General features: G+C 45.3%; 1 protein-coding gene across 6 annotated transcripts in view; it reads right to left on the reverse strand.

The window, feature by feature from the left end:
- Nucleotides 1-25,276, reverse strand: part of clec16a (C-type lectin domain containing 16A) — a 303,082-nt gene that overhangs the window by 272,362 nt on the left and 5,444 nt on the right. For all 6 annotated transcript variants that reach the window (XM_038820933.1, XM_038820930.1, XM_038820934.1 and 3 more), the window contains exons 2-4: nucleotides 21,163-21,291; nucleotides 14,756-14,889; nucleotides 7,658-7,806 (exon numbers count right to left, since the gene is read on the reverse strand). In XM_038820933.1, the coding sequence (XP_038676861.1) occupies nucleotides 7,658-7,806; nucleotides 14,756-14,889; nucleotides 21,163-21,291 (412 nt within the window). The remainder of the gene's footprint in view (nucleotides 1-7,657; nucleotides 7,807-14,755; nucleotides 14,890-21,162; nucleotides 21,292-25,276) is intronic.

Here is a 25,276-nt window from a genome sequence, read left to right on the forward strand (position 1 = left end):
GAAACCAAGGGTTAAGCCAACCGGGACCACTGATACAGATTGACATTGGCAAAAATTAGGAAACATATCATCTGCTGGGGGAAAAGAATACTGCATATGATGAGAATCTAAAAATAAAAACAGACTGAGCTGGATATGATCCTCAGATAACATCCGTGGGAAAACAAAAATACATGTTTCAGGTCCAAGATTCATCCTCTGGACTTTACATGTCTTTTATATCTGTATGCTGTACACATCTTTTATTTCTCTCAATATTCACCCCTTTATCTCTTGTTAATATAAACACCTTCTGGTCTCTACCAAGCACGTCACAAGTATTTCTTAGGCATCTTTTATCACATTCTTCCTTTTATCGTTCTGTTCATTTTAAAAAAAAGTTTCATCTCAGTGCAGACTCGATGGGCCGAATGGTCTCCTTCTGCACTGTATGCTCTATGCTCTCGTATCTTCCAGTCGCGAGGAATTGTCTAGTTCCTGAAACGTTGATTTCCCTGGATGCAGCCTGACCTACTAAGTATTTCTAGCCTTTGTTTGACTTTAGCAGCACATCCCCCATCCTCTGTCATAGAGAGAACTCAGTGCACGGAGAAAAGCAGAATAAGAGGGGTTACAAAGCACAAAACAAATTTCATAAAGTAGAATCCAACTTTGCTATAGTTTCATGGATAATATGCCACATTTGTGGAATTGAGCAAGAGTTCAAGCTATATCCTTGGTCTATACTGGAATAATCAATCTCAGCCAGGGTAATGGTGCATTTTACAAGCAAGTCATTGGTGTCAAGCTATAGATCCAGCTTCCAATGGTTAACTACTGACCCCTGGTGGAGAGAGGATGTGTATGAAAGTTAGACTTGGGTTTCCTTCGAGTTAAATACAATGCACGAATAATCGTTCATGAAGTCAACTAATTCTTGTTCAAGGTTGCTTAGATGGAGTACCAGACATCTGTATGGCTATATTAGGGCCTTTCTGCAACTTATCGGATAGCGCTTCTGGTTTTTGGAAGTTATAGGCAGTCACAAAAATACAGTACCCACCTCATCATAATACTTGAATGCTACAGGATAGCACACTGGCATATTTGATACATGATGCCACAGAACACGTGGAAACTGGGTTTGAATCTTGCTCAAGGTTAAGTGGATCAATGAGATAGAAGCAAGCAGAAATGGTTGGGTATCAAACACAAATGGGGGGGGGGGGGGGGGGGGGGGGGGGGGGGAAGAAGAGTGAGAAATCAACATTTCAAGAATTCACCGATGGGTTCTTGTGAATTTCTAGTGTAATAATACTTTCGGGTTGGCAATTGGCCCAGGGGGGAGAATTGACCGAGGGAGGGATGAAAAACTGCCACAAGACCAAATAACACTTGAAAAGTGATCAGACAAATAACTCTGTGTTATATATGCAGATGAAATCCATTTTACAGCAGAAACCTACATGTTGATTCTCATTGGCATAATGCATATTTGGAGACTAACGGCAATGTTTGGTGGTATATGGAAATACTGTAGCTATGGTTACATTTTTCTTTTAAAGGTGTTAATACGACCTCTGCTGGAGAGGATAATTTATTGCATACTAAACAAATCAAACTTCATGAAACATATAACCATCATTCCTGCTGCGAAGAACAGGAAGAACATTTTAAAATTAAACAATGGTAGGTTTCCATTTGTATATTTTCTCCATTAGCATTTCATTTCCTGAAAATTGACTGGAATATTAGCAAAAAGAAAAGGGCGGCAGCAACTGGAAACAAAAAAAGGGCAATTGGGTTTGGGACTGTTGGAGGAGACAGTAACGTCACACAGCCTCTCACCCACATCTACTAACAGCAGAGCTTAGTCACTTCCACACAGGTAAGGAGAGAGAAAAAATGTCCAAGTTAAGCACATGGGTCATCACAAACGATGGTCCTACTCACTGGATGGATGGAGAAAAGCAATGCCAGATTCCTCAGAGCAAATTATACATCCATTATATTGGCCAAGAGAGGGGGAAATATTTTTTTTGTAAACTTCAGAATTATCTTTCAAATGCTAACTAAAATGTCTAGAACCTCACATTGAGAACTCCATAAAAGTCAACACATTCATTCTATAAAAACTTATATCATGGTTATCTTTACACTTCTTCAAAATATGGCCCTATTCACCATATTGTTACTATGAAGAAGAATATAATGAGAGTCTTGATTATTTACCATCTTTACCAAAATGGGTATCAGGATGATTGGGAAAATGGGAACATAGGAGGAGTAGGCCATTCAGCTTCTCAAGCTTGCTCCGCCATTCAGCATGACCATGGCGGATCATTTACTTTAATGGATTTTTCCAAACTATCCCCATATCCTTTTATGTACTGGTGTTTAGAAACCTGTCAATCTCCACTTTAGACACACTCGATGACTGAGCTTTCACAGCCCTCTGGGGTAGAGGATTCCAAAGATTCGCAACCCTCGAGTCAAGAAAATTCACCTCATCTTCGTTCCAAATGGCTTCACCCTTATTTCGAAACTGTGTCCCCTAACTGTAGACTCCCCAAGGAGGGGAAACATCCCACGCGAGTCTACCCTGTCTATTCCTTTAAGTATATTGTAAGTTTCAATGAGATCACCTCTCATTAGTCAAAATTCTAGAGAATACAGGCCCAGTTTGCCCAGACTTGCTTCATTAGGGCGGTCCTGCCATCCCGGGAACAAATCCAGTGAAGCTTTGTTGCACTTCCTCTTTGGCAATGATATCCTTTCTAACATAAGCTGCACACATTACTCCATATGCGGCCTAATCAAGGTTCTATACAATTGAAGCAGGACTTCACTACTACTGTACTCAAAACCTCTTGTGATAACAGCCAGCATACCATTAGCCTTCCCAATTGTCTGCTGCACCTAACATTTTGTGTTAGCCTTCAGTGATGTATTGGTAAGGACACAGGTCCTTTTGTACATCTATACTTTCTAATCTCTCACCATTGAAGGAATACTCTGCGCATCTTTTCCTCCTACCTCACATTTTTCCACATTATATTCGATCTGTCATGTTCTTGCCCACCGTTAAGTCTGCTCAAATCCTCTTGAAACTGCTTTGCATCTTCCATGTATTCCCACCTAGCTATGTCATCCGCACACTTGGAAATATTACATTTGGTCCCTACATCCAAATCATTGATATATATTGTGAATAGCTGGGGTTGGAGTGCTGATCCCTGCAGTACCCCATTAGACACAACTTGCCAATATGGGGACTCATTTATTCCTACTCTGTTTTCTGCCTATTAAATAATCTCTTACCCATGCCAGTATATTCTCTAATCCCATGTAATTTTGCTAATCAACATCCTGTGGGACAATTTATCAAAGCCTTCTGAAAATCCAAGTATACTACTTTCCTTCATAAATTCTGTTAGTAACATCCTCAAAATTATCCAACAAGTTCACCAAACATGATTTCCCATTCATAAATCCATACTGACTATGCCCAATCATATCATTAATACCCAAGTATTCATTTATCACATCATTTCTAATCAATTGTAGCATTTTCCCAACTATTCCTTACTACAGCTAACAGGCCTGTACTTCCCTGTTTTCACTCTCCCTTAAATAGTAGAATGACATTTGCCACCTTTCAGTCTGCAGAAAACATTCCAGAATCTATAGAATTTTGGAACACTCTGGTATGTAGGTCATCAGGTCCCTGGCACTTATCAATCACCGTCCCATTAATTTCACCAATACAACTTTCTCGCTAATACAAATTTCCTTCAATTCATCATTCTCCCTAGTCCATTGGATCTCTAATTCTGGGAGATTCCTTGTATCTTCCTCAGTGAAGACAAACACAATGTAATAATTTTGTTTTTCTGCCATTTCCCTATTATAAATTCTCTTGACTCTGCCTGTAATTTGCCTTAGCCAAATTTAGCATACAATTAAATCTCAGCTGGTGCTTTTAAGTTACCTATTAATTCTGGATTAAACAGAACAAAAAAGGTGAATAGCACAACCCTAAGGAATAAAGCTTTATGGTAATTACAATATTTCAAACATGTTATATACACATCAAATACAAAAAAAGAAAAATCCACATTTCTTCAATGACACTTTTAATCTCCATGTGCGCTGACAAGGCTAAAAACACAATGTTTAAATAAGAATTCAATGTTATATCATGTTCCAGCACTTAAAAATTAGACACAGATTTTTAAATGGCCACTGCACATCATGCAACCTTCAGCCTTTTTAACTCTAGATAATCCTCAATTTGAAGCAAACACTTAATAATGGACATTCACAGATATCTGGGGAATTCACACATCCCTTTGTTCAAGGATGGCTCATCAACAAAAGAACTATAGAAATCCAGCCAGGGAGAAAAGGAACCATTGAAACTCAAAAGACAAATATTAATGGGTCTTATTATCTTACCTTGTATTATGCTGGTTTTCCTCATCCAAACTAAACTGGATGAACCTCAAGGTGCCAAACAATAATATAGGATAATTCGGATCAACAGATAACACGAATTGTTTTGGAAAAGAATTCTGAACTTGTGGAAGTCACATGGATGAGGGAACCATTTTGGCTATATGCTTTATCAGCAGAAGTTATTGGCAGTCAGGGAGAATTCAACCAAAATCCATTGAACTAGTTGAAAGTCATCCAAGCAATCATGGCAAGTGTAGAATCCGACGGGAACTCAGTTGGATACAAAACTAACACAGGTTTATTTCTCATACAGCAAATCTCTCCACACCCCGGTCGGGGTTTATATACGGAGAGGCTCCCCTTGTTAAGGATGAGGCACCACTCCATTCATCAGGGAAGTCCATATTCTGAGGCAGTCACGGGAAACCACATTGTGCACACCCCGTGACCTTGGAGGGGGTCATAACACCCAAAGTCCAGAGAAATGTCCATGTCCATCAGCTGTAGCGCGGGACCCTGATCCTCTTGGCTGGAGGGCGGCTTTCAGTCATCAACGGAGCGTGTATCTCGCCGCAGACCAGCGTTTCCTCGCGGAGCATCTTGGCTGGATTGGTGTGAGCGGCGTAGCTGAGGTTGGAAGTAAGTTGGCGTCTGCTTATTGCTAGATGTCCATTTCTGAATTGGGATTGGAATTTGATAAGTGGGCATCAGGCATTTTGGCTGTACATCGACGGCCGGAGGGGCGGGTGGTCAAGGCAGCATTGTGGGATAAGCGGGACCAGGACATCCGGAATAGGCTCTGGCAGCTCCTGGATGCGGCGGCGAATTTGATCCACGTGACAATCAGACTCTATCTCAAGCCGACATGGAATAAGAGACCAGCTCTATCTGGCGCGGTAACACACTCGGAATCCATGTGACACCAGTGCCAAAACTGCAAAAGCAAACTGCATCTCCAAGCACGAAGCAATGGAGCGGCATGCACCAGCTCGTGTCTAATGCAGATCGGTCATGGAACCAGCAGACCTTCTCCCCGATGTCCAGGATAACCAGACTAAAACAAGTAGTCAGCCCATGAGTAACTCATCCGGCGTGACCCGTGGTGTGGTTTGGTAACAAAATAAAAACCTTGCTAACCAGATCTCCCACTTGAATGTCAGGACCGTCCGCTTGGCCAACCCATTAGAGGCCGGATGGTACGGGTCGGTCCACATGTGGCAAATGCAGTTTGCGAACATGAAAGCCCCAAACTCCACACAGTAAAAGCAGCCCCATTGTCAGACGCCAGCACTTTGGAAATGCCGTGGGTTATGAACGTGTGCCGCAAGTGTTCCATTGTCGCCCTTTTGGTGGTTGCCTGCTTCTCTTGTCCTTCTAGATGGTAGTGGTCAGAGGTTTGGAAGGTGCAGTCTAAGAAACCTTGGTGAGTTACTGCAGTGCATCTTGTCGATGGTACACACAGCTACCACTGTTCGGCGGTGGTGGAGAGTTTGAATGTTTGTGGGAAGGGGAGCAATCAAGTGGGCTGCTTTGTCCTGGATGGTGTGGAGTTTCCAAGGCCATTACCCTGAGGAACTCCTGCAGCGATGCCCTGGAGCCGATATGATTGACCTCTAACCACCACAACCATCTTCCATTATGGCAGGTATGATTCCAACCAGCAGAAAGTTTCCTCCCCCCCCCGATTCCAGTTTAGCTAGGGCTCATTATTTGGCTCGGTCAAATGCTGCCTTGATGTTCAAGGCAGTTACTCCCACCTCACCTCTGGCATTGAGCTATTTTGTCCATGTTTGAACCAAGCTGAACCCAAACTGAGCATTGGTGAACAAGTTATTGCTGAGTAAGTGCCGCTTGATAGTATTGTTGATGACTCCCTCCATCAGTTTGCTGGTGATGGAGGGTAGACTGATGGGGTAGTAATTGGCTGGGTTTCTTGTGTACAGGTCACACCTGGGCAATTTATCACATTGCCAGGTAGATACCAGTGTTGTAGTTGTACTGGAACGGCTTGGCTAGGGGTGTGGCAAGTTCTGGAGCACAAGTCTTCAGTACAATTGCCAGGATATTGTCAGGGCCCATAGCCTTTGTAGTGTCCAGTGCCTTTAACTGTTTCTTGATATCTTGTGGAGTAAATTGTATTGGCTGAAGACCAACATCTGTGATGTTGGGGACCTCCAGAGGAGACCGAGATGGATCATCCACCCGGTACTTCTGGCATCTTATGGACTTCTACCGACTTTGGGCATTGACTACAATCCGGAACATTGCTCCCGGAAAAGTACCAGCAACATCGATGTTTAAGCGAGACCACACGGTCGTCCCGGCCATTCCCAAGGGTACAGCGGCGCAGCCTTCTGGTTCTCCTGGCATGGTCCAGAACGCTGAGCCAGCTTCTCAATGTCCCCACAGATTTCTGGCCACCAAACGTAGCTGCAGGCCAGCATCGTCATCTTAGATACACACACACCACCACCCACCACTCCCCTCCACCCTGTGCCAGTTGTGGAGGTCGTGCAGAATGGGAGCACGCCCCAGGACGATCTCCTGTGTTCCTCACAGGCCTTATTCAAGGCTTAGCTCAGAGATCATCGTAGTATTTGCCCTGAGGTCTTCAGGTCAAGCCCCGTGGTGGGCCCCGTACAGAACTAAGTGGCGGACCCGGGACAGCTGCAGGTCCGTCTGAGTCCAACCCAGTAGGGGAACCAGATGGTGCGCACCCAGTGACTTCCAAGGGGGTCATGACAGTAATAAACAGCAATATCTTGAAAGTAAGAGATCCAAGCCTTCAGGACGTCCCCAAACTGCTACAATTTCAAGTTCATCTGAGAACCAATCTCCTGGATATTTGACCACAGCAACCCTGAAAGCTTACTCAGAACTCTTCACTTTACAAGACCTTTACCTCAATTGAAAAGCATCACTTTCTTCTAAGAATCTACAGGCCAGGCAAGTAATTATAAGTTACCATGTATTGTTTTATCTATATCTGTATATAATCTGTGTGTTTGTGAGTCTGTATGGAAGACAAAAGAGTGACACTACACACCTAGAAATCTGGGAATAGTGAGATTATAAATAGCCTTTAGTTAAAAAGTCTTAAAAGGCTTGTGGTAGGAATTATTTAATTGGGGCGCTCACTGAGGACAAGAAAACGCACACCCCTTACATACAAACATACTGATCATGGGCAGAAAATCTGCCCATGGCAGTTGGCTCTTACCTCATTGTAGAAAAAATGCACCGTATGATTGTTAAGTTTAAGGGAAAGAGTTTTCAAGAAGGAAATGTAATACGCCATAATTTCCTCGTCAGAGAAGTCAAACTTGTGCACAATGATTGAGTTTACATGGTTATTCGACAGCAGATAATCTGAAAGAGAACAATAATAATCTTTATTGGTATCACAAGTCGGCTTACAATGAAGTTGCCGTGAAAATGATTAACAGCGGAAAAGATTTAGTCAATGGGAACTCTGGGAACATGAATGTCTGCGCAAGCAATCGGTGTGCCTCATCTTGGCAGCAGACCAAGGAGCATTTTATACTCCAGAAAGAACAGTATTCGATGCGCGCAATTTCCAAAATTAAGTTAATATATTAATAAATATAAACAGGGACTTCCGGTGGCGGCGAAGACGTAGGAAGCCGCACATTTTGGAGCTCCCGATTCAAACGGACTTTTCGCCTCTTTTTAGAGCCCAAAACGGAATTTTTTCGATGTCTCCCGGTGGGAGAAGAAGGTGCGGTGATCGACTTCCTCCGCATTTCATGACTCGAACTCGGAGTGGAAAGGGGGAAAAAACGGGGGAAGGATTCCAAGATGGCAGCCGGCGGAGCACCAGAGGATTGGAGGCTGTGGGCACAGGAGCAGCAAGCTGCTCTCCTGCGCTGTTTTGCATATTTTAAGGCTGAGGTACTGAGTTCTCTGCAGGAAACAAATAAAAAGCTTTCGGAGATTCAGACAGCCCAGGGTGCTGCCATCCAGGCGTTGCAGGCGCAGGCTGCTGAACAAGAGGAGGAGGCCGTGTCCTCGTGAGTAAGGTGGAGGGGCACGAGGCACTCCATAAGAAGTGGCAAGACCACTTCGAGGAGCTTGATCACCACATGAGGCGGAAGAATCTGAGGATCTTGGGCCTTGCGAAGGGGCTGGAGGAGTCGGATCTGACTACCTACGTGGCCACGATGCTGAACTCGCTAGTGGGGGCAGGATCTTTCCATCTGCCCCTGGAGCTGGAGGGAGCCCACAGGGTACTGGCCAGGAGGCCTAAGGAGAACGAACCCCCACGTGCGGTGCTGGTGAGGTTCCACCGGTTCAGTGATCGGGAGTCTGTGCTGCGCGAAGAGGGTGAAGAGCAGCAATTGGGAGAATGGGGTAGTACGGATCTACCAGGATTGGAGTGCGGAGGTGGCTAAGCGGCAGTCCGGGTTTAATCGGACGAAGGAGGTGCCCTATAAGAAGAAAATAAAGTTTGGAATGTTGCAGCCTGCGCGCTTGTGGGTAACTGATTTGGAGCGGCATTATTATTTTGATTCCCCAGAGGAGGCATGGACCTTCGTGCGGACGGAGACGTTGGACTCGAACTAGGGGTTGGGGGGTCGGTTGTAATGCTTTATCGCTGGTTTCTGCTGTTGCTGTGTTTTTTCCTGTACTTTTGTAATTTTTATATGGTTATTTATTGGGGGGGGGGGGGGGGGGGGGAGAAAGAGAGAGAGAGAGAGAGAGAGAGAGAGAGAGAGAGAGAGAGAGAGAGAGAGAGAGAGAGAGAGAGAGAGAGAGAGAGAGAGAGAGAGAGAGAGAGAGAGAGAGAGAGAGAGAGAGAGAGGGGGGGCGGTGAAGCGGTCTAGGGTACTTGCTCATCTGAGGGCGCTAAAGGCAGATGTGGCAATGCTTCAGGAGACCCACATGAAGGTGGCGGACCAGGTCTGTCTGAGGAAGGGGTGGGTGGGGCAGGTTTTCCACTCTGGGTTGGATGTGAAGAACCGGGGAGTGGCGATTCTGGTGGGGACAAATGTGTCGTTTGAGGCATCTGAGGTGGTGGCGGATAAGGGGGTTAGGTTTGTTATGGTAAGAGGCAGGCTACAGGGAGAGAAGGTGGTACCAAATTGGGATGATGCGGGCTTTATGAGGCGTATGCTGGGACGTGTCCCGGATCTAGAGGTGGGAGGTCTGGGGGGGGGGGGGGGGGGGGGGCTTCAATACGGTGTTGGATCCTTCACTGGATCGGTCCAGTTCAAGGACGGGTAGGAGGCCGGCAGCGGCCAAGGTGCTGGGGGGGTTCACGGACCAGATGGGAGGGGTGGACCCATGGAGGTTTGTGGGGCCGAGGGCACGGGACTACTCTTTCTTCTCCCTTGTACATAGGGTTTATTCTCGGATAGACTTCTTCGTGGTGAGTAGGGGACTGATTCCGAGAGTGGAGGAGCCGAATATTCGGCCATTGCAATCTCCGACCACGCTCCGGATTGGATGGAGTTGGAGATGGGGGAGGTGTGGGACCAGCGCCCGCTGTGGTGGTTGGATGTGGGGTTGTTGGCGGAGGAGGAGGTGTGCAGGAGGGTCCGGGCAAGTATTGAGGGGTACCTCGAGGTGAATGATACGGAGGAGGTTCAGGTGCGGATGGTCTGGGAAGCCCTAAAGGCAGTGATTCGTGGGGAGCTGATATCCAGGCACACAAGGAGAGGAGCGAGAGGGATAGACTGGTGGGGAAGATGCTGGAGGTAGATAGGAGGTACGCGGAGGCACCAGAGGAGGGACTGTTGGGGGAGAGGCGCAGCCTGCAGGTTAAATTTGATTTTTTGACCACTAGAAAGGCGGAGGCACAGTGGAGGAAGGCACAAGGCAGTGTATGAACATGGTGAAAAGGCGAGTAGGATGCTGGCTCATCAGCTCTGCAAGCGGGATGCGGCTAGGGAAATTGCTGGAGTGAGAGATAAGAGTGGGAATGTGGTGCGGAAGGGGGTAGAGGTCAATGAGGTCTTCAAGGACTTTTACGGGGAACTGTACCGGTCGGAGCCAACGGGGGAAGAGGAGGGGAATGGAGAGTTTTCTCGACGGGCTATCTTTCCCGAAGGTGCAGGAGGAGCAGGTGGAGGGGTTGGGGGCGCCAATTGAGCTGGAGGAGCTGGTTAAGGGGATCGGGCAGATGCAGTCAGGGAAGGCGCCGGATGGGTTCCCGGTGGAATTTTATAAAAAGTTTGTGGACCTAGTGGGCCCCTTGCTGGTGCGGATACTTAATGAGGCGTGGGAAGGGGGGACTTTGTCCCCGACGATGTCGCGGACGCTGATTTCTTTAATCTTAAAGAGGGACAAGGACCCCCAGCAGTGTGGTTCATACAGGCCCATATCTCTCCTTTATGTAGATGCCAAGGTGCTGGCAAAGATCCTGGCCACCAGGATAGAGGACTGTGTGCCAGGGGCTGTACACGAGGACCAGACAGGTTTTGTTAAGGGAAGGCAGCTGAACACGAGTGTGCAGAGGTTGTTGAATGTCATCATGATGCCGGCGATTGAGGGGGAGGCTGAGATAGTGGTGGCGCTGGATGCGGAGAACGTCTTCGATAGAGTGGAGTGGGGGTACGTATGGGAGGTGTTGGGGAGGTTTGGATTTGGTGAAGGGTTTATTAGATGGGTGAGGCTGCTATACGAGGCCCCGATGGAGTGTGTGGCCACGAAGGGAGGAGGTTGGAGTACTTCCGGCTTTACCGAGGGACCAGGCAGGATTGCCCCCTGTCCCCCCTGTTGTTTGCATTGGCAATCGAGCCGTTGGTGATGGCGTTGAGGGATTCAGGGAGGTGGAGGGGTTTGGTGCAGGGTGGGGAGGAACATAGGGTGTCGTTGTATGCCAATGACCTGCTACTGTATGTGGCAGACCCGGTGGGAGGGATGCCGGGGGTGATGGAGCTGTTCGTTGAGTTTGGGACCTTTTCAGGCTATAAACTAAATCTAGGCAAGTGTGAGGTGTTTGTGGTGCACCCTGGGGACCAGCAGGAGGGAATTGGTAGGCTCCCGCTTAGGAGGGCAGGGGAGCTTTATAGGTACCTGGGGGTGCAGGTGGCCAGGGACGGGGGGACTCTTCACAAGCATAATTTCACCAGGCTTGTGGATCAGATGGAGGAGGAGTTCAAGAGGTGGGACATACTGCCATTGTCGTCGGGGAGGGTGCAGTCCGTCAAAATGACGGTGCTTCCGAGGTTCTTGTTCCTCTTTCAGTGCCTGCCCATCTTCATCCCCAGGGCTTTCTTTAGGAGGGTGACTAGCAGTATTTTGAGCTATGTGTGGGCACATGGGACTCAGAGAGTGAAGAGGGTTTTCCTGGAGCGAGGGAGGGATAGAGGTGGGCTGGCGCTGCCCAACCTTTTGAGGTACTATTGGGCGGCCAATGTGTCAATGGTGCGTAAATGGGTGATTTTGGGGGGGGGGGGTCGTGGTAAAGAATGGAGATGGCGTCTTGTAGAGGTATGAGCCTAGGTGCCCTGGTAACAGCGCCGTTGCCGCTCTCTCCCAAGGAGGTATACCACGAGCACGGTGGTGGCGGCAACCCTAAGAATCTGGGGACAGTGGAGACGGCATAGGGGGGAAACAGGGGTCTCGATGGAGGCTCCATTAGGTGGAAATCACCGGTTCATCCCGGGGAACACTGATGGGGGATTTAGGGGGTGGCAAAGGATGGGCATCAGTAAATTGAGGGACCTGTTTATTGGCGGGAGGTTTGCGGGCCTGGGGGAACTGGAAGATAAATTTGGGCTCCCCCAAGGGAACATTTTCAGATACTTGCAGGTAAAGGCGTTTGCTAGGCGACAGGTGGAGGAATTTCCTTTGCTGCCCTCGCGGGGGGCGATGGACAGAGTGCTTTTGGGGGTGTGGGTCGGAGAGGGGAAGGTGTCTGACATTTATACGGTAATGCAGGAGGTGGAGGAGTCGTCAGTGGAGGAGCTGAAGGCTAAATGGGAGGGGGAACTAGGGGAGCAGATAGAGGATGGGACTTGGGCGGATATCTTGGAGAGGGTCAACTCTTCCTCTTCATATGCGAGGCTTAGCCTCATCCAATTTAAGGTGCTGCATCGGGCCCATATGTCTGTGACTCGGATGAGCAGGTTCTTTGGGAGTGAAGACAGGTGCACCAGGTGTTCGGGGAGTCCAGCGAATCATGCCCATATGTTCTGGGCATGCCCGGCACTGGAAGGGGGTGGTGGCAGCACAGTGGCGCAGTGGTTAGCATTACTGCCTGATGGCACCACGGTCCCAGGTTCAATCCCAGCTCTGCGTCACTATCCGTGCGAGGTTTGCACACTCCCAGTGTTTGCATGAGTTTCGCCCCCACAACCCAAAGATGTGCAGGGTAGGTGGATTGGCTAAATTGCCCCTTAATTGGAAAATACGAAAATATTAAAAAAATATTCCCCCTGTTTTGAGAGAGAGCGAGAGAGAGAGCGAGAGAGCGAGAGAGCGAGAGAGCGAGAGAGCGAGAGAGCGAGAGAGCGAGAGAGCGAGAGAGAGAGCGAGAGAGGAGAGAGCGAGAGAGAGAGAGCGAGAGAGCGAGAGAGCGAGAGAGCGAGAGAGCGAGAGAGCGATGAGAGCGAGAGAGCGAGAGAGCGAGAGAGCGAGAGAGCGAGAGAGCGAGAGAGCGAGAGAGCGAGAGAGCGAGAGAGAGAGCGAGAGAGCGAGAGAGAGAGCGAGAGAGAGAGCGAGAGAGAGAGCGAGAGAGAGAGAGCGAGAGAGGAGAGCGAGAGAGAGAGAGCGAGAGAGAGAGCGAGAGAGAGAGCGAGAGAGAGAGCGAGAGAGAGAGAGAGAGAGAGAGACAGGCAGAGAGAAAGAATGAAGGCAAAGAGAAAGACAAGAGAAAATGGGTTCTGATAAAGATCTGAAACTTTAACCGTTTCTTCCACTGCAAATGCTGCCCAGACAGCGGAGTATTTCCAGCATTTTCTCTTTAAGAAAATGTGCTTTCTTCATTTACTGTTGCTTTAACCGAAAAAAAAATGAATTTTGAATCCAACTAATTATCTCACCTATGATTTAAGAGAGATCAGGGCGAATCATGTCATGAAACAGGTTCTAAATTCTAAAATATGATGCAGAAGGAAGACGCCGGTGAAAAATACAGAAACGGACAGTTTATTTCTTCGTACTAATTTATTTTAACATAAGAACACCCTCATTGGTGTAAAACAGCCGAGAAGAAGAAACTCCTCGGTTTGAGGATGAGGGGGTCTCAGTAAGAGAGTGGGCAGGGGCTTCAGAAGAAAACGATACGGGCATTGAGTATTCAAAAGGGAAGAGATAGGGTCGGTGGTAGTGGCAAATGTTTGGTGGAAGGGGTGTGTGTATGGTGAAGGAATAAGGAACCATTCGGAAGCAAGGGGTTTGAGAAACACCACGTGGTTGGGTGAGGGGAATACAGCCACTCTGAGGGCTATATTTTCTCCATGTGCCACTCCGAAAACAGCCTGTAGCCATTGGTGATTTCTTTCTCTACCACAACGGGGCAGCACGGTAGCACAAGTGGATAGCACTGTGGCTTCACAGCGCCAGGGTCCCAGGTTCAATTCCCCACTGGGTCACTGTCTGTGCGGAGTCTGCACATTCTCCCCGTGTCTGCGTGGGTTTCCTCCGGGTGCTCCGGTTTCCTCCCACAGTCCAAAACCATTTTAGGTGGTTTGGACATGATAAATTGCCATTAGTGTCCAAAATAAGGTTAGATGGGGTTATTGGGATTACGGGCTTAAGTGGGTCGGTGCAGACTCGATGGGCCGAATGGCCTCCTTCTGCACTGTATGTTCTATGTTCGAACAACACCCTCCACTACTTCTCGAAATGAAAGAAAAAGAGCACAGAAAGAGGCAGAAACTTAGCCAGACACAGACCAATATCAAGACATCAGAGATGGGTAGAATCTATAGAATTCCTACAGTGCAGGAGGAGACCATTCGGCCCATTGAGTCTGTACCGACCCTCCAAAAGGGAACTCCATCTAGGTAAAAGTATGACCACATTCTGACTAGCATCACCAAAATCAAAGAGTGATGTATAAAGAATCAATATCAAATATAAGGAGCTCCTGCTGAGAAAGTGAGGATGCTGTCAAGTCAAGCTACACAAGAACAAGATTCGGAGTCATATAAGAGGTTCATAAGCAAAACAAAACGAATTGTCCTTCTCTTCTAAGTTTTTAAATGCAATGAGAAAAAAAAAAAGAGTCTCAATAACAATTTAGTTTACATCTAGTATTCATTCTAGGTACCCACAGCTTCAGAGAGGAAACAAAAAGACAGATGTAACAAATTTAATTTCTAAAAATGACTAAAGAATATATACTTACACAAAGAGGTTTCATGGCTAATATTTTCAAACAGGATATTGATGGTCTGAAGCAACTGTACACAAACATAGCGTCCGGATTTCTGGCGCAAGATATTTAAGAAGAAGACAAACATATTTTTTTCCAAGAAAAAGCTGAAACAAAATGTGTTTTCATTAGCATTCACATACAATGTAATCAGCTATTTCACACAGTGATAAGTTGTCAATACAAGTCCACACCTACCATCCCAGGACTATCATGATGTGGAGATGCCGGCGTTGGTCTGGGGTGAGCACAGTAAGAAGTCTTACACCAGGTTAAAGTCCAACAGGTTTGTTTCAAACACGAGCTTTTGGAGCACTGCTCCTTCCTCAGGTGAATCATTCCAGGACTATCATGGAGAGCTTTACTCCATAACCAACCATAACCTTTAACACCCACAGCCCTTCCGTCACTCTCATCTCACCTCCAACAACATCACAAGTCCACGAACTGCTGACACCAAGATGGAGACCATGCAACCATTCAGTTATGTCTGGCCCTTTGAGCCTGCTCCACTCTTCATTGTGATCATGGCTGGTCATCCAACTCAACAACCTATTCCCCCTTTCCCCCCATATCCCTTGACCCATTTAGTCCCAAGAGCTGTGTCTAACTCCTTCTTGAAAACTTACAATAGTTTGACTCAACTGCTTTGTGTAGTCGTTAATTTCAAGGCTCACGGCTCTCTGGGTGAAGACATTTTCCCTTATCTCAATCCTAAATGGTCTACCTGCAAAGTCAGATTGTGACCCCTACTTCTGGAGTCATGTGGATAATTTTCTATGGGTACATTGAAGACACACAGCTCTACTTCTCCAACTCAGATCATCCAACACTCTGCAAGCCAACATAAAGTCTCACTCGACTACAATGATTCACTCAACACATCAAATTCAGTAAAAAATCTTATTTAAATCCTACCCTAGTTCAAAAACTTTCTCCAATTCTTCAAGACCTCAGCTTCAGCTCTTCATTCCTCCACCTCTGACCTGTTGTTCATCCCCTGCCTCCTAGGCAATGCATTTGACAGTAATGCCTTCAATCACAAAGGACTCACACTCTGGAAACCCCCACCATCCCTATAAAATCCATCTCTTTGACCCCCTAATATCACCTTCTCTGGTTTGACATCTAATTATGCCTAAATCAACCAAGTAAGGATACTACTCTCCATTAAAGACATCAGCATATATAAATGGAAGCTGATCTTGTTGATGAATGAATATAAGCCAATGAACTCTGTTAACCTGCACAGGATTAAATTGCTATCCATTTGGGGGAAACAAATATGAAGTCCCTATACTAAGGGAGTGTTATCAGCACAAAATATTATCTTTGTTAAAGTTGCACTGTCCATGTGACAGGTCAGGTGGATTGGTCATGCTAAATTGCCCTCGGTGTCCAAAGGTTAGGTGGGGTTACAGGGTTAGGGTGGGGGATTGGGCCTAGTTAGGGTGCTCTTTCGGAGGATCGGTGCAGACTTGATGGGTCGAATGCCCTCCTGCTGCACTGTAGGGATTCTATCCCTGATAACCCTATGCACGTATTAATGTCCATTACAGGAGGGGTGGGTGTTTGTGAACAGATGTTGTTCTAGTTTGCATACAAAAACTACCTCTATAATGAGCAGCTTTCCACATCACCCTCCCCAATCATTCATGGATGTGGATATCACCGACAGGGTCAGCATTCATTACCGAACAAAAACTCCCCTTGCAAAGATATTGGTGAGCCACCTTCTAGAATTGCTGTTATGGAAAGAGTTCCAGGATTTTGACCCTGCGATCGTGATGGATCAGCAAAATTTTTCCAAATCATTGTGGCGTGTGACTTGGCGAGGAACTTGCTGTTTGTGGTGTACCTAGGCATCTGTTGCCCTTGCCCCAGAGGTCACGGAATTGGACGGTGATATTGAAGGGGTCTTAATGAGTTGTGGCAGCATATTTTGTAGATCATGCACACTGCTGCCACTGACTGTGCATCGATGGTGGAGGGAGTGATGTTTAAGGTGGTGGGCTGGGTGCCAGTCGAGTGAGCAGCTTTGTCCTGGATGGAGTCAAACTTCAAGTGTTGTTGGAGCTGTACTCCAGGCAAGTGCAGAGTATTTCATTACACTCCAAAGTACAGGAGGGAGATAGAGAGCCTAGTGGAGTGGTGTAATGACAACAATCTCTCCCTCAATGTAAGCAAAACTAAGGAGCTGGTCATTGACTTCAGGAAGGAAAGTCCTGTACACACCCGTGTCAGCATCAATGGTGCCGAGATGGAGATGGTCGACAGCTTCTAATTCCCAGGTGTAAACATCACCAACAATCTGTCCTGGTCCACACACATCGACGCCCCGACCAAAAAAGCACAACAGCTTCCTCAGGAAACTAAGGAAATTCGGCTTGTCCACATTGACTAACCAATTTTTACAGATACACCATAGAAAGCATCCTATCTGCCTGCATCACAGCTTGCTATGGCAACTGCTCAGCCCAAGACCATAAGAAACTATAGAGAGTCGTGAACACAGCCCAGTCCATCATGTGAACCCGCCTCCCATCCATTGACTTTGTCTACACCTCCCGCTGCCTTGGGAAAGCGGGCAGCACAGTCAAAAGACCTCTCCCACCCGGGTAATTCTCTGTTTCCATCAGGCAGGAGATACAAAGTCTGAGAACACGCACAGATTCAAGAACAGCTTCTTCCTCGCTGCTACCAGACCCCTGAATGATCCTCTTATGGGCTGGTCAGATCTCTCCACACATCATCTCTACGGAGTGGTACTACACTCCTGTATGCTTCACCCGATGTCTGTACCTATGTATTTACATTGTATATTTATTGTATGTCCTATGTTTCTCATGTATGGTATGATCTGCCTGGACTGTGTGTATGTCCTATGTTTCTCATGTATGGTATGATCTGCCTGGACTGTGTGCAGAACAATACTTTTCACTGTACCTCGGTACATGTGACAATAAATCTAAATCAAATCAAATCCTGATTTACACCTTTTCGGTGCTGGAAAGGCATTGTGGAGCAATAAAGAGAATTGTTCACCACAGAAAACGCAGCATCTGACTTCCTCTTGCAACGTTGATGTGTTGGATTTGTTTTGTGGTTAGTAATGGCTCTGAAGATGATGTTAGTATGGATTCAAAGTTGGTAATGCCATTTACCGTCAAGGGTAGGTGGTAATTATTTTTCCTGTTGACTACTATCATTGCTTGGCACACTTATGGTGCGAATGTTACTTGCTACTCATCAGCCCAAGCCTGAATGTTGTCCTGGTCTTACTGCATGCAAGCATGACCACTTCAGCAAATGAGCAATTGAGAAAGGAACTGAATACTCTACATTCACCAGCAAACATCCTCACTTCTAACCTTATGGTGAAGCAGCTGAAAATGTGTAGATCTAGAACACTACGTTGAGAACGCCTGCAACAATGCCCTGGAGTAGAGATGGCCGACCTCGAACAACCAGAGCCAGATTCCTTAGTGCTAGGTATAACTCGGGTTTTTCACCCGATTCCCAGCGACAAGTTTTACTAGGACTCATTGACATCACACTCAGTCAAATGCTGCCTTGATATCAAAGGCAGTCACTATCACCTCATAGAATCATAGAATTTACAGTGCAGGAGACCCGGGTTAATATTGAACCACGACAGATGGTGAAATTTGAATCCAATTTTTAAAATCTCGAATTAAAAAAGCCTAGTGATGACATGAAACCATTGTCGAATGTCGTAAAAACCCATCTGGTTCATTAATGTCCTTTAGGGAAGGAAATGTGTCGCCCTTATCTTATCCTGCTCTGGCCTACATGTGACTCCAGATCCACAGCAATGCGATTGATTCTTAAATACCCTCTGAAATGGCCAAGCAAGGCACTCAGCTCAAGGGGAAGTTAAGGATGACAAATAAATGTCAGTGAAGAGGGCGTTGTGGCGCAGTGGTTAGCACTGGGACTATGGTGCTGAGGACCCGGGTTCGAATCACGGCCCTCGGTCAATGTCCGTGAATAGTTTGCACATTCTCCCAATGTCTGTGTGGGTTTCACCCCACAACCTAAAAGATGCGCAGGCTAGGTGGATTGGCCACGCTAAATTCCCCCTTAACTGGGAAAAAAATAATTGGGTACTCTAAATTTAAAAAACAAAAATAAAAAAAAATAAAAATTAAAAATAAATGCCAGCGAAGCTCACATCCCACGAATAAATAAAATTTCACCAAGTTGTTCAATAAAACCAGACTAAATATTAATGAAAGCTTGATTATCAGTCGTTAAAATGCACAACGCACTTGAATTCAGAAAGTAACCAGCATGAATCAACAGACATGATTCGCAGGGTATACCACAGGGTAACAGCCAGCATTATGACAACATGCTGGTCCTTGTCAAGATAGGATACAAGTTTGTGCCCACAAATCTCATGTAGGGGAGTCTAGTCTTGCCATTTAAGGGAATCAAAAGGAAAATCTAAAACAGAGGTGCTTTTGCAGACTCCAATGCACACAGCATTGACGCCAAGTAAACATGCTGCCTACCTGGTAACTTGGGAGGAAATCACACCTCAACTAGATCCCAAAATCTCATACTAAACAATGGCAGGTTTGGAGGGAGGCAGCATGGATTTATGAAAGGGAAATCATACTTGACAATTCTTCAAGGATGTAACTAGTAGAGTTGATGAGAGGGACCCAGTGGATGTGGTGTATTTGGATTTTCAGAAGGCTTTTGACAAGGTCCCACACACGAGATTAGCGTATCAAATTAAATTGCATGGGACTGGAGGTAATTGAGATGGACAGAAAACTGGTTGGCAGACAGGAAACGGAGGGTAGGAATAAACAGGTCCTTTTCCGAATGGCAGGAGGTTACTAGTGAGGTAACATGGGATCAGTGCTCGGGCCCCAGCTATTCACAATAATATATTTTATAATAATAATCACAAGTAGGCTTACATTAACACTGCAATGAAGTTACTGTGAAATCCCCTTGTCGCCACACTCTGGCGCCTGCTCAGGTACAGAGGGTGAATTCAGAATGTCCAATTCACCTAACGAGCACGTCTTTCTGGACTTGTGGGAGGAAACATGAGCACGCGGAGGAAATGCACGCAGACACAGGGAGAACGTGCAGACTCCGCACAGACAGTGACCCAAGCCGTGAATCAAACCTGGGACCCTGGAGCAGAGAAGCAACAGTGCTACCCACTGTGCCACCCATAATGATTTAGATGAGAGAACTAAATGTAATATCTCAAAATTTGCAGATAACACAAAAGCTGGGTGGGAGAGTGTGCTGTGAGGAGGATGCAGAGATACTTCAGCGTGATTCAGACTAGTTGAGCGAGTGGGAAAATATATTAAAAAGTCTTACAACACCAGGTTAAAGTCCAACTGGTTTGTTTTAAACACGAGCTTTCGGAGCATTACTCCTTCCTCAGGAGCAGTCAATCACCTGAGGAAGGAGCAGTGCTCCGAAAGCTCGTGTTTAAAACAAACCTGTTGGACTTTAACCTGGTGTTGTAAGACTTCTTACTTTGCTCACCCCAGTCCAACGCCGGCATCTCCACATCAGGGAAAATATATGGTAGATGCAGTATAATGTGGACATATGTGAGGTTATCCATTTTTGCCAGAGAAACAGATTGGCAGAGTTTTATTTAAATGGTGATAGATTGGGAAATGTGATGTGCGGATTGGGAAATGGTGACATACAAACGGACCTGGGTGTCCTTGTACATCAATCCCTGAAAGTAAGCATGCAGGTCGAGCAGACGATGAAGGCTGCAAATGGGACTGCAGGACTGTTATGTCAGGAAAGTTTGAGTTGGTTAGGATTAAATTTGCTGGGGTTTAGAGAGGGGGGGGGGGGATCTCATTGAAATCTATAAAATTCCAACAGGACAAGACAAAGTAGATGCAGGAGGGACATTCCCAGTGGCAGGGGAGGCCAGAACCAGGGGTCACAGTCTAAGGGTACAGGGTAAACCATTTAGGACTGAAATAAGGAGAAATTTCTTCACCCAGAGAGTAGTAAGCCTGTGGAATTCTCTACCACAGAAAGCAGTTGAGGCCAAAATATTGTATGTTTTCAAAATTGAGTTAGATATAGCTCTTGGGGCTAAAGGGATCAAAGGATATTGGGGGAAGACAGGTTAATATCAGCCATGATCATAATGAATGGCAGAGCAGGCTCAAAGGGCCGAATGGCTTACCCCTGCTCCTATTTCCTAGGTTTCTATTTAAGCAATAATTTGCTTCTAAATTCTCACATCAAAGCCACACACAATATATTTGTCCATGGATTAAATGGATGTGTAAAGACCTTGCTTCACGATCATTTCACCCGAACAAAAAACCATGAACATAATCAAGACTTACTCAAAAACAGAGCTGTCATTTTGATCTCCCCAAATAAGGATCTCTGTGATAGAACGAATGGTCTCCACCAGCAGGTTACGATTACTATCTGTCACAGTTGTGTTCTTTGTTAAGAGATGGTACATATACCTAAAGAAACATTAAAACGTGAATATATTTTTTTAAATCACAAACAAACTGCAAAATATCTGGTCATATACAGATTACCAGAGATCTGATTGATATCTCTACATCCCTTTGGCAGAATATAACTATTATAAAATGAAGTTTTGAAAATATATAGCAGTCTTTTCAAGCTACAATTAACCCAATAAATTACAAAATACGGCCCAGATTTTGCACTGGCAAATGGCATTTGCCCTCTGTCCCACTTTTGGAGTCCGCATATGCGGAGCGACACGTAAATCCTGACTTTGTTGTTAGTGAATGTACTTCAATGCTGCCTCAGCCTGCAAGTCAGAAAGGTTAACAGCACCAAGTCTCTTCAGTTTGAATTTAAATTTTAAGATTGCAAAATAAATGATATAATTGGGTTAAGGTTAAAAAATATATATATTGTACACAAAGTTTTGAAAATTTTCAAAGTATTTGGAATTTATCACAATGAAACAATTTGGCATTCCACAAATAGAACATTACTTTTTCCAGGGCCGTTAAAGTTGTTTAATAGTAATTGTGTAAATTAGTACATTGTTAATCAATTCATTGATTACTTACAGATGGAACTCTGGGATACCTCAACAGTACACCCTCTGAAGAAGCATATACTCAATAATAATTTGCGAACAACAGAATGCTGACAGTTTTGCTCCAAAATCTGGGACTATATTTTGAGATGTATATACACCAGGTTAATTGTAGCTAGACCTTGTATACTTTCAAAACTTCATTCTATTATAAATAGGTTTTTCCTCAGGAACAAACCTGCTGCCCAGCATGTCAGCACATATATCTCAAATGTGTGGAAAAGGAACGATAGATCCCAATTCCTGGGTATCAGGCATTCCCACAGGGTGTGCCAACACACGTTGCTGCAGTTTCACCCACAGATATTCTCCAGCACCACTAGGTGGACACCAAGCAGCTCACAGTTTAATGCATTTCTTTTCTCAAGCAGAAGCAATATAACTTGATCACACCCGCAGAAAACATAATAAAAGAAAAAACACCACATTAAGTTCCGACCTTTTGGAAGAAAGGATAATTAGTGTTATGATGTATATGGATGTCTGGCTGCAATATAAACACACCCCGTGGACGTATCCGTCAGCACAGTTGAACAGTGGTTAAGTGTCACTATTGCTTCACAGCTCCAGGGTCCCAGACTCGATTCCCGGCTTGGGTCACTGTCTGTGCGGAGTCTGCACGTTCTCCCAGTGTCTGCATGGGTTTCCTCTGGTTTCCTCCCACAGGTCCCGAAAGATGTGCTGTTAGGTAATTTGGATACTCTGAATTCTCCCTCTGTGTACCCGAACAGGCACCAGAATGTGGCGACTAGGGGCTTTTCACAGCAACTTCAGTGCAGTGTTAATGTATGCTTACTTGTGACAATAAAAGATTATTATGAAGCAACAACAGGGAATTTCCAATTGAGATGGAAGGAGCAAATGTAACCTCATGAAGGAAAATAACTACATTTATATCCCGGGCTCATTACCTAACGTCATCTATGAAAAGTTAACTTGGAGATGTGCTGGGGTAACTTTCAATGAATGGAAAAATCATGTTTGACTAAACTAAAGTCAGCATGATACTCAAAGTGCAACTTATTCATAGCACACACACTTGCAGGTCAGACTGGAAAACTACTCTCACCAACGTGCACTCCACCCATGAAGGCACTGTTACAAAATAAGTTTCACTCCTTTAAATATAATTGTGCAAGTGCTTATTTAGGTGCACAATATCCAATTGCAAAATATTTCCATTGTGAAAACTGCTGCATTATTAGCTATATATGCAATGAACAGAATTTGTCTTCTTCTCAAATAGCAACTGTATGTAGACAGTTTATGTTTTGCTACAAAATATGTTGCTTTATCAAAACTCAAAAATAATTTCACTAACATTTATTTTTTTTAAAAAGATGGCATAGCCAACAGTAGCATCTTTCATAGAATCCCTACAGTGCAGAAAAAGACCAATCTTCCCATTGAGTCTGCACCAACCACCTGAAAGAGCATTTCAACCAAGCCCATTACCCCACCCTATCCCCTTAACCTAACCTACACACCTTTGGACACTTTCAGCATGGGCAATTTCAGCATGGCCAATCCACCAGATCCGCACATCTTTGGATTGCGGAAGGAAACCGGAGCACCTGGAAGAAACCCACGCAGACACAGAGGAAATGTGCAAACTCCACACATTCACCCAAGGCGGGAGTTGAACCCGGGTCTCTGGCGCTGTGAGGCAGCAGTGCTAACCATTGTGACACTGCGTCTCCCATCACCACCATACAGTGGGCCTGCCTTGAGCTCGCACAGAATTTAAAGAAGTAAAGAATTGGCAAACTATTTGCTGGGCTAGTAATTATATACTACCAAGCAATGTTTTAAAAATTGCAACTTGTACAACTGCAAATAAAAATTAAAAGATTAACCCGTGTAACAATTGATTCTGAAATTACATTAACGCATTAAAAATGTCATTATTATTAGGACTACACCCTGTACATCTACCAGTCACAAAACTACAATTCAGAGGCATTGTTCCAGCAAGATCAGAAATAATTGATGTACAATCTTCCCTTTCAGAGAGACGTTGCACACCTTTGCAAAACAACATCGGGCAGATTGCACGTCAATGAGTGTCCCAAAGGTCCGAGCTCATCGTCTATTGAAATTTTAGCCTGAGCTGTTCTCTTGGCAGTTTTTCGAAGTTGCATTGTCTTCCATTCTCAGGAGCAGGTCATAAGTTTATCTCAGCTGGAATGGGAATCAAATCCAAGCTGTTGGATATTATTCTGAACCACACAAGACCCATCTAGCCAACTGAGATAACTAACCCTTCTACAGAGTAGACATAAAAAATGCAAATAGCACTTTTCAAAATCACTCTCAAAAAGCTATTCATAGCTAATTACTTTTTGAACTGCAGTTATTGCTGTAATGCAGAAAATGTATTAGCCAACATGCATACAGCAAACTCCTGCAGGTAACAACGTGATAACGACCTCATAACCCACCATTCCCAACCTTCATATGACTCCATGCCCATAGCAATGCTGTTGCCTTTTAACTGCCCTCTGAAATGGCCGAGCAAACCGACTCAGTTCAAGGGCAACAATTAGGGATGTACAACAAATGCCGGCCCTGCCAGTGATGCCCACATCTCTTAAAACAATCAATGAAATTATTCACAAGAGCATGGAGTATAAGAGGAAGAAGGTTATGTTGAACTTGTATTAAACACTAATTCAGCCTCAGCTAGATTACTGATCCAGTTCTGGGCACGACACTTTTAGAAGGATGTGGATGCATTGGAGAGAGTCCAGAAAAGATTCACGATAATCATTCCAACAATGAAGAATTTCAGTTCTGAAGATAGAATAGACAAGTTGGGAATGCTTTGCTTAAAGAGAAGACTGAGAGGATATCTGATTCAGGACAGAGTAGGTTGGGAGAAGCTAGTGAATGGATTGAGAACCAGAGGGCTCAGATTTGGAGTAATTGGCAAAAGAAGCAAAAGCGACACGGGGGGAAAAATTATTTTCATGCAGTGAGTGATTAAGGTGTGGAATGCACTGCCAATGAGTGCGGGGTGGAGATAGAATCAGAATCCTAAAGATCTACAGCACAAAAAAGGCTCTTCAGTCCATCGCGTCTGTGCCGGTCAAAAACCACCTCTTAAGTTTCTAATCCCATTTCTCAGCACTTGGCCCTTAGTCTTGTTTGCCTTGGGATTGCAAGTGCACATCTAAATACTTGTTAAATGTTGAGGGTCTCTGCCTCCACTACCCTTTCAGGCAGCTAGTTCCAGAATCCCACCACTGTCTTTCCTCACATCCCCTCTAAACCTCCTGCTTACCTTAAATCTATGCCTCCTGGTCATTAATCCCTCCACCAATGGGAAAGGTTTCTTCCTGACTGCTCTATTTATGCCCCTCAATTAT

This window comes from Scyliorhinus canicula, chromosome 15 (genome assembly GCF_902713615.1).
Source record: "Scyliorhinus canicula chromosome 15, sScyCan1.1, whole genome shotgun sequence".
NCBI classification, from domain to species: Eukaryota; Metazoa; Chordata; class Chondrichthyes; order Carcharhiniformes; family Scyliorhinidae; genus Scyliorhinus; species Scyliorhinus canicula.